At 41.4% G+C, this 9,114-nt stretch overlaps 2 protein-coding genes across 3 annotated transcripts in view; both read left to right on the forward strand.

Annotated features, from left to right (window-relative positions):
- cilk1 (ciliogenesis associated kinase 1) overlaps positions 1 to 4,607 on the forward strand; it is a 10,466-nt gene extending 5,859 nt beyond the window's left edge. The window contains exons 2-13 of one of the 2 annotated variants that reach the window (XM_005737162.1): positions 273 to 306; positions 827 to 948; positions 1,048 to 1,127; positions 1,246 to 1,378; positions 1,475 to 1,646; positions 2,026 to 2,193; positions 2,276 to 2,659; positions 2,803 to 3,017; positions 3,103 to 3,245; positions 3,416 to 3,532; positions 3,618 to 3,725; positions 3,840 to 4,607. In XM_005737162.1, coding sequence (XP_005737219.1) covers positions 914 to 948; positions 1,048 to 1,127; positions 1,246 to 1,378; positions 1,475 to 1,646; positions 2,026 to 2,193; positions 2,276 to 2,659; positions 2,803 to 3,017; positions 3,103 to 3,245; positions 3,416 to 3,532; positions 3,618 to 3,725; positions 3,840 to 3,991 — 1,707 coding nt within the window. In that variant the 5' untranslated portion in view covers positions 273 to 306; positions 827 to 913 and the 3' untranslated portion in view covers positions 3,992 to 4,607. The remainder of the gene's footprint in view (positions 1 to 272; positions 307 to 826; positions 949 to 1,047; positions 1,128 to 1,245; positions 1,379 to 1,474; positions 1,647 to 2,025; positions 2,194 to 2,275; positions 2,660 to 2,802; positions 3,018 to 3,102; positions 3,246 to 3,415; positions 3,533 to 3,617; positions 3,726 to 3,839) is intronic. The other variant, XM_005737161.1, reaches the window with a different exon arrangement.
- Positions 4,608 to 6,118: 1,511 nt separating this feature from the next.
- LOC102212922 (glutathione S-transferase A2-like) lies at positions 6,119 to 8,045 on the forward strand. Its single transcript, XM_005737163.1, has 7 exons — positions 6,119 to 6,205; positions 6,290 to 6,416; positions 6,572 to 6,623; positions 6,836 to 6,968; positions 7,074 to 7,209; positions 7,301 to 7,426; positions 7,735 to 8,045. Exons 2-7 carry the CDS (start codon positions 6,330 to 6,332, stop codon positions 7,861 to 7,863), a joined length of 663 nt encoding a protein of 220 aa, XP_005737220.1. The 5' UTR covers positions 6,119 to 6,205; positions 6,290 to 6,329; the 3' UTR covers positions 7,864 to 8,045.
- Positions 8,046 to 9,114: the final 1,069 nt, after the last annotated feature.

The following is a 9,114-nucleotide window of genomic DNA, read 5'->3' on the forward strand; positions in this document are numbered from 1 at the left end:
TTATGGTATGAATAACAACATCCAGCACATATATGACACAAAATAAGGAAAAGCATTATCACATAAGGCCAATGTTTCAGTTTGGGTTGATTATTTTTCATTATTTTGTTTAGAAAGCTCATAATGCTCTTAATGCTATGGTGTATATATGCTATTGCTTTATGGGTAATGTAGTGATGATTTACATGCTAGGCCATTTGGGAAATCAATGAATGCCTTTCTGTTTGTTTTTCACACCGTTTCAGTATTTTACTGTCTAAATTTCCTCACAGTGCAACAGTCACACACCAGCTCTAAGAGCAGAAGGTGATTCTTGTGTGCTGTTGGTTTTGAGCTCTGTTCCCCACCCCGGCCTACACACACCCCTTTCTAGAGCTTAACCTTGATACAGCAGACACGAGTAGAACATGCTGCTCCTTTGAGTCCTGCTAAGTAGATTTATAATTACAGCATGCTATCATGAAATCTGAGACCCATTATGGCTTTCCTCCCCCTTACTAAAATATAGCATGGTTAAACCTATACCATCCCAGTGCATGGGAAAGTGTATATTTCTCCATTCTGCTTTCTATTTATTCCATATCTCTTCCCCCCCACACCTTTTTTTTTTTAAATTGTAAGCATAAATCCCACCTTTGCAGCATTTCACCCTCCAAACTACACCCTACCTATACCTACAAAGGTTTTTGGTAGTTGTAGGGTGTGCTTCTGAATGTGCTGCAGTGACCTCTGTGTGTTGTCCAGCATGTTTAGATTCATTTATTTCTCCCTCTGCTTCGGCTTTATGGAGTCCACATTGTGTTAATGCTTGTGTCTATTCTTGCAGTCCTTAAAGAAGCTGAACCATGCTAACGTGATCAAGCTTAAGGAGGTAATTCGGGAAAATGATCACCTCTACTTTATATTTGAGTACATGAAGGAGAATTTGTACCAGCTCATGAAAGACAGGTGTGTGCAGTGATTTAGGTATTTCCATATTTGAAAGTGTATTTGAGTAAGGTTTGCTGTTTCTGTACTCATCCAGCTTTGAATGGTTTCTTTGTGCAGGACACGGTTATTTCCTGAATCTACTGTAAGAAATATCATGTTTCAGATACTTCAGGGGCTCGCCTTCATTCATAAACATGGTACGTCCGGTTTGGTTTGGTTTGTTTTTTTTGTTGTTTTTACTCTAGGGTGTTCATTAAATGTTGCATCCCTGCCATTTCAATCTGGCGAGATGCTCATGCACGCGTCTCTGGTTAGGTTTTTTCCACAGGGATATGAAGCCAGAGAATCTTCTGTGCATGGGCCCAGAGCTGGTGAAAATAGCTGACTTTGGGCTTGCCCGAGAGATCAGATCTCGACCGCCTTACACGGATTATGTTTCAACTAGATGGTGATTTGATTTTTTTTTTTTGTTTGTTTTCGAGCAAACATAGTTCTCATGTACTTGAAGGATGCCTAAGTCCTCTTACTCTTCTTTTTGTACCAGGTACCGAGCTCCAGAGGTGCTCCTCAGATCCACATCCTACAGTTCACCTATAGACCAGTGGGCAGTTGGCTGCATTATGGCAGAGCTGTATACCCTCAGGCCTCTTTTCCCAGGATCCAGTGAAGTAGACACCATATTCAAGATTTGCCAAGTCTTGGGTACACCAAAGAAGGTAGTTATTCACACACAGAGCCAAAAACATTTTGAGTTTGGGAGAAACAAGGTGTTACTTAATAAGAGTTGGTGTCCACCTCACTGAAACTCTATAGTGTGAGGAGCCATCTTTAAAAAAGGGTCTTTTAAAAAGACTCTTTGAGTCCTCCTTATTTGCTGTGTGCAGTTTGAGTCGACTTCTGTCAAACTAAGTGCTTATTAGTGTTGAGAACTGCTTGTGATCCTTTAGAAACATGCTACGGTGCATATGGTGGAATCATAAGGACAGGCTTGAGTGGGCGCGATCATGTCTACTGTTGGCAACGCAGCGAGAATGTGAAGCTTTTTGAGTTTTTCAAGTCTCAAAACGTGAACCGTGGACTGACTCCTCCTTCTAGAATGATTGGCCCGAGGGATATCAGCTGGCCAGTGCTATGAATTTCCGTTGGCCTCAGTGTGTTCCCAGTAATCTGAAGACACTGATCCCAAATGCAAGTCCTGAAGCCATCCATCTGATGACCGACCTGCTACAGTGGGATCCCAAGAAGAGACCAGCGTCTGCCCAGGTAGTGTCTGATTTGATGTCCTGGTATTTCCATTACTCTGTGCAGCTTAGCGAAGAGAACAAATACTTTTTTTTTTTCACAGGCTCTCAGGTATTCGTACTTCCATGTTGGCCAAGCTTTGGGGACGCCTCAGCAGATCTTGGAGCAGGGCAGGCCTCAGCCGAGCCGTGTGCCAATGCAGACTCCTTTACAGTCTCAACAGATGTTGCAGCAGCAGCCTCTGCTGCTTAAGCCTGTGCCCCCCTCCCAGCCTCCTCCTCCCAACCAACACTGCTCGCCCTCCAGGCCTCTTCAGCAGGTCCAGCACTCCCCTGCATCGGCAGCCGCCCAGGCTGCAGCGTACCAGCGGCACACAGAGCTGGTGCGAGAGCAGCAGCAGCCAAAGCACATCCTGAAGCAGGAGCAGACTGAGGGAACGCCGCAGAGCCATCTTCCTTACATCGTTGACAAGACTCTCCAGTGCAAGGTGAGGCTCCTAAATGCTTTGAAAAATCTGTGTAATCCACATCTGAGTAGCGCAAATGTAGAGCACAGAAAAAATGAATCAATGAAAGGCTAAAGAGACAAGTTGTTGCATTGTCTTTATATTCTTGGCCAATCTTGGTGTAGCAAACGAGGCAGGAGCCAGAAAATGCAAACCTGCTGAGCTATCAGTTGAAACCTAAAGGAGGAGGAGGGCGGCGGCGGTGGGGCCACGGCACAGGGCACCTCAAGGGTGACGACTGGGACGACTACGAAGAAACTGATCTGACGTCTATAAGTATTCTTGGGAAAAGTAACTTCTCCACACAGAAGTCGAGGCAGGGAGAGGGCACGCCGAGCAGGTGAGGCTCTGATCTGTTTGTGACATTTGCACATTAATTATGTGCATGCTGGTTATTCAGATCCCTCCACTTTTTTGTCTCACAGATATGGAAATATTCTGGATTTTAGCCGACCCACTGGAAATGAAGATGCACCTTTAAACCTGAACAAGACTGCATCCTATCAAGAGCCATCAAGAACTGCCTCTGCTAAGCAACATTACTTGAGGCAGTCGAGATATTTACCTGGTAATAAACAGTGTATTTTTATACATAGCAGAAGTAAGGGATGGGCTTTATTTAAAAAAAAAAAATCTATAATGTTGGGTCTCAGTTAATAGGTTTACCTAGCTCTGTTATTCTTAAATGTTGCCCATTTAAGAGTCTAATATTTATGATTGCCTTTCTGTTCATTTCAGGCATTAGTACAAAGAAGAACGTGGCCATAAATGCCAGTAAAGACTTCACTGGAAGCCATCTTTGGGGCAGCAGTAGTATTCCATTCGGAGGGACTCTGCCGAGTAGAGGCGCTCACGGTAACTTCACTGTAACCTTTAGACTCTTTGTTGTTGTTGTTGTTAAAGAGGTTCAAAGTAATGGGCTTTTGCTTTTAACTATCAGGCACAAATACAATCCCAGGTGGATACATGCCATCTTTTTACAAAAAAGACAGCGGCTCTGCCGGTCACAGAGGGCATCAGGGTCCTTCAGTGGAGACAACAGCATCAAGTGAGCACAGATCTGAGCTTTCTTTGATACCCAGTTCTTGAAAAAGGAATTTATAAAGGGAAAAAAACACTGTCTTCAAAACCCGCTTTTCGTGTTTCTTTGTTGCCGTTTCAGATTATGCAACGTGGCGGTCTGGCCGGAGCCAGATGAACACGTCTGCCAACATGCCATCGACCAACAAAAGCACCCCGGGTCTGCTGCCTCGCCCGCCGCTGCAGACTATTCATGGGCGAACGGACTGGTCTGCCAAATACGGACACCGCTAGTGGCCTCGCCCCTGAGCTCCGATCTGTGCCCTAAGAACTGTTTCTCTCCAAAGAGTAGGCATAGTCGTTTTATAATCAAAATGTGTACATAAATCTTACACAGCAATAAATTCAGTTTTGTCGTGCGTACCATGGATGTTGTGATATGTAAAATATTTAAGTAAACAGGTAGAATGCAACCTGCCAAAATGTGAGCCCAGATTTGCTCATCAGTGTTTTATTTTGTATTTCTGGAGCTGAACGTATGTCCTGCGGAGGTTGCATTCGCAGTTTTGTATCATATCTGTTGTTTACCACATGTACACATTATATGCATACTGTAACTATTCACTGTGACTTTTTTTGGCTGACAAGTTACTTTGCCTCTGTACAGTAGTAATGTTTTTCTTTTTACATGATTATTCTTTTGTTTTACAGTGATTGCATTTCCAATCAGGTAGCTGTCATTTATGTGTTATCTCCTTCTCTATGTCACTGAATTTTAATGCAATTCAAGGGGTTGTGACATTGTATAGATCCGTTTCTGTTCAGTAACACATTTAACCCCTCTCGGCCAAACTGAGTGTAATTATTGAAATGCAGGTTATCAAGTACAATTAAACTTTTTGACTGGGTACTGGTATTCGCACAGTTTATTCTTTTATGAAACAATTGTAGTCGATTGAAACGTTTTATTGTTATTTCTTTTAAATGGAACTATTACCTGTCAGCCCAGTTTCCATGTCAGGCCCACAGCTGCTGCAGGATGAGCACAGCTTGGCTGCTGGATTACTCTGTCAGGGATTAATCCAGCTATTAATACTAAAGCAGATAGGTTGGGAAATATTTGGAAAGTGACACAGTTTTCATCATTTTAACTCAAAATTGGATTCTGCTTGAAGCTTTCAAGGGGTTTAACTAAAATATTCCATCAGTTGGTGTAACTAGTTTATACTCCTACCTTCTTGGATGGATTTGCTTTATTTTTCCAGCCTAAGGATGACCTGTTTCGCTTGCACAGAGAGCTCCTCTGACTCCTTGTTGTTTCAGATCGTCAGCCTATTCAACGTATGACAGCTCACAGCTGTACCTGTCAAATTCTGTTTTCTTGCTTTAAAAGGAAGAAGGCGGGATATTGAAGAACTGCATGTCCTAAACCTTTGCTCCAGTCTACATGTGAATAGCCTCATGTTAAAGTAGACATTCTGCACTTTGAGCCCATTTTCATTATTCAGCTGTAACTTGAATATATTTTGGCAAACGGCTTAATAGCAAGTAGTACGGTGTTGTGCAAACGTCTTGCAACATCCTTCATTTCTTTAGAATTTTCTTACAAGGAGCCAGATGTTATTATTATTTTATTGTGGTCTTGAGAAATAGTTCTCCAGGCTTTCTGGAGGCATTTCCAAATTTTTCTTTGGGATTTGGCTGATTATTATTATTTATTTTATTTTTTAACAAGAATGTTCTTTTTCTCAAGCCACTTTAACACTGACCTATGAATCATTAAAGCATCAAAAAAGGGACATAGCTGAGGGATAAGCCAGATTTCTGTCTACATATAACAGACAACTCTGTAAAAAGCCAATTTTTAATCAATGAAGCTTCATCAGAAATGGTCTCAGTGGAAGGGTGGCAAGAAGCCTTTCTCAGGAAAGAAAACGGGAAGAAAAAGCTGAAGTGTGCCAAATTACAGAAGAGCTGGACTGGAACTCATCATCAGCATGCACTGCTACAACCAGCATTAATGTGGAGACTGACACCAAAGAAAAACACACATTGCAGCACTATGAGTCATGCATTGGACTCCCCAAAGCCCAGACCTCAACAGCAGTGATGGGATCATCTTGACAGAGATCCAAAGAAAAGGCAGCCAACATCCAAAGAAGAGCTTTGAATGAGGAAGAAGAAGCCTGGAGAACTATTCCTGAAGACTACTTAAAGAAACTGGAAAGAAAAAAAGCTGACTAAGAGTTCACGCAATATTTTATGGACCGCTAACAGGGAGGAACTAATCTTAACATCTTGGGAATTTTTTCTTTTTTTGCTACCAAAGCACATTCACAGCCTGTGTTGGTGGGCACTGACCAATCACAGACTTCACATGTTTCCCCGCCTTCATCCTCCAGCCGCCCAAACCTTGGACTTCAATAAGTGTTATATAACAGCTGAACTTTTATTTGCACTTCTCCCTTCGCTTCAGTCACTTCTCCACGAGTGCCGGAAGGATCGCAGGTATCGCAGCTTCACATCCAGTAGTATCACTTCCATCTTCATTCAGCAGCTCATATTTCACTGTGATTGCATTGTTGTTTGTAGGTTCACGGGTTATCAGTTTAGGAAAAAATAACCAACAATCATGGGTGAAAGAGTTGTGCTGCACTATTTCAATGGGAGAGGGAAGATGGAGTCTATTCGCTGGCTTTTAACAGTCGCAGAAGTCGAGGTAAGTGCTTTTTTTGAAGACCTGCAGACTTGATCAGCTGTAACATTTGTCATTTCATGGTAAACGTTACAGCTGAATAATGAAAATGCACTCAAAGTTCAGGCTTTACATATTATTACTGTCCCAGAAACTGATCTAAATGTTTATATTCACAGTTTGATGAGAAGTTTTTGGACACCCGCGAAGAGTATTTAAAACTCGTAAATGGTGAGTTTAATAAAAACAAAACCCGTAACTAAAATATGAAAAACTGAATGAAACGGACATGAATTAAAGGGGGGATTTAACTAAAGTGAATCAGCAGTTTTTGTGGGCAAAAGGTTTCAGGAGTGTCATGACCTACAAAGATGTAGCCTAAGATGAATTATTATGCCTGGGAGTGCCACCCTGCTTTACTAGCTTCTGTGTTTACCCTGCAGATGGAAAGCTCATGTTTCAACAGGTGCCATTGGTGGAAATCGATGGCATGAAGCTCGTTCAGACAAAAGCCATCTTAAATTACCTCGCGGAGAAGTACAACATGCATGGAAAGGACCTCAAAGACCGTGTCATGTATGGTCTTTTATTTGTTTATTTATTTATCAGACATAATAAAGATAGTCTGTCTTGTAATTGAAGATTTTTTTTTTTTTTGCTGTTGTTGTTTTTGTTTTTTAGGATCAACATGTACTCCGAGGGACTGATGGACCTCATGGAAATGCTTATGGTGCTGCCCTTCAATCCAGACCCCACAGCCAAACTGGAAGAGATTGAGAAAAAAGCAAAGGAACGCTACTTTCCTGTGTTTGAAAAGGTAGAAAAACAGAATAAAATGAGTTGTTGATGATTATAATGGTTTCTGACAACTAAAGTATGTGCTATGTGTTTTTGGACAAACGTCTTAGGCTCTGACCGGACCCGTGTACCTGGTGGGAGGCAAACTAAGCCTCGCAGATGTGCTGCTGGTTGAATGCACCCTGATGCTAGAGGAGAAATGCACTGGGATTCTCAAAGACTTCTCTGCTGTTAAGGTAACGTTGACAGAAACACCTTCTTCTATCATAACACTTGGTTTTTTTTAATGACACCATGAAAGTTTGTATTTACCTTTAAAGTTACAGGCCCTTTACAGGGTTTTTTCTGGGGCATGCATGCTATTTCAGGGTATAAAGGTCCAATTTTTCAATCTTTAATAAATAAAGTTTTGGTTTAAAAAAAAAATCAGGTAAGAGGTTCTCTTTTTAGATTTTGTTTTTTCTTTATTTTATACATGGAATGGCAGTTATTATTAAACCAAGTACCGTGAAATGCTCAGTCAGCTTTCTGTGTTTCCTCACAGTCTTTCCAGGGCAGGATGATCCAAATCCCTGCCATCAACAGGTTTCTGCAGCCAGGCAGTAAGAGGAAGCCACCCCCGGGTGAAAACTATGCAAAGGCTGTCATAGAAATCTTCCAGATCAAAATATAACCTCAGTAAAAACCCATTACATTCCTGCTACATTCCTCATTAGGCTGCATGACTGGGATCAGTTATATCTGCAGGCCTACGTGGAAACAAATGCTGCACTAACACTATGGAAAGCATATGAATCTTGATGTGTGATCTTTCCTAACAATGTGAAATAAATAAATGTTGATCTTCCAAAAATATTTGAAGCTACTGTGTTTTTGTTCTGATTTTAAAAAAAAAAGAAAAAAAAAAAGATAATAATTATAATAAATTTGTGTCAAAGAAATAAAGAATGGGAAAACATTTCTTAGTAATCTGACTAAACCACCTCACTGAGCAGTAGACCGTTCCCTTTTTCAGGAGCTGAAAATTAAGTGGACAATTGACTGACCGGCACTTCTTTATGGCCAGAAACCAATATTTCCTGTTCTTTTGTTTCATGTCAAATGTTGCAGACATTTCAAGTTGATTCTTAAATCTTACTGCTTCTCACTGTACTTTTAAATATGAGGCCCCAAGAGATGTTAGTGGAAGTGAGTGTGGCGTTCACTAGTCTGTAACCCTTCTGTAGTGCTAGCTATAGGTGGCGAGTACTGCTTCAGTGACATCTGCGCCATGAACGCAAGAAAAAGGGAAGTGTAATTTTCTCATCACTGAGCAAGCAGCTGGTTTAAAGCAGGAGGGTTGAAGAACATGCACAACAAAGTCAAACAATGCTGCCCACATTACTCGTTTGAGTAATATGTTGTGATCAACTGTATCAAATGCTGCACTGAGATCCAGCAAAACTAAGACTGACATTTTTCCACTGTCTGTGTTCAGACATATGTCATTAAACACTTTGGTCAGAGCGGTTTCAGTGCTGTGGTTCTGTCTAAAACCTGACTGGAAGGCATCATAGCAGTTATTCTGTTTTAAGAAGTAATTGAACCTGGAGGTTTGTTTTCCTACACTCTCTTTTGTCATTTTTCACCAGTGTGGAGTTTCTCCAGGGAGACTTTTTCCTTGCAGAGATAACCTTCACCTTAATGGGAGCAAAAGTGTCCATTACATTTAACATTTTAGCATTGACGAGCTCATTGACTGAACCTCTGGACAGGTCAGGTGGAAGACCTGGTTAAATATCTCACAACTGTATTCAGTTATACACCGTTTTGTGATCACCGCTGTTGATATATTTGTGTGGGCTGAACTTTTACTTTCAAAGAAAACACAGTAATGATCAGACAGGCCCACATCAGACACAGTAATGTTTGAAATGCTCAGGCC

This window comes from Pundamilia nyererei, unplaced genomic scaffold, assembly GCF_000239375.1.
Source record: "Pundamilia nyererei isolate P.nyererei 1_Seehausen unplaced genomic scaffold, PunNye1.0 scaffold00073, whole genome shotgun sequence".
Taxonomy (NCBI): domain Eukaryota; kingdom Metazoa; phylum Chordata; class Actinopteri; order Cichliformes; family Cichlidae; genus Pundamilia; species Pundamilia nyererei.

Bases quoted from the DNA above. Each gene is read 5' to 3' on its own strand.
- LOC102212922 (XM_005737163.1), top strand. From the start codon at position 6,330: ATGGGTGAAAGAGTTGTGCTGCACTATTTCAATGGGAGAGGGAAGATG. The intron at 7,210-7,300 runs GTAGAAAAACAG...CAAACGTCTTAG, and splicing joins ACTTTCCTGTGTTTGAAAAG to GCTCTGACCGGACCCGTGTA. The intron at 7,427-7,734 runs GTAACGTTGACA...GTTTCCTCACAG, and splicing joins AAGACTTCTCTGCTGTTAAG to TCTTTCCAGGGCAGGATGAT.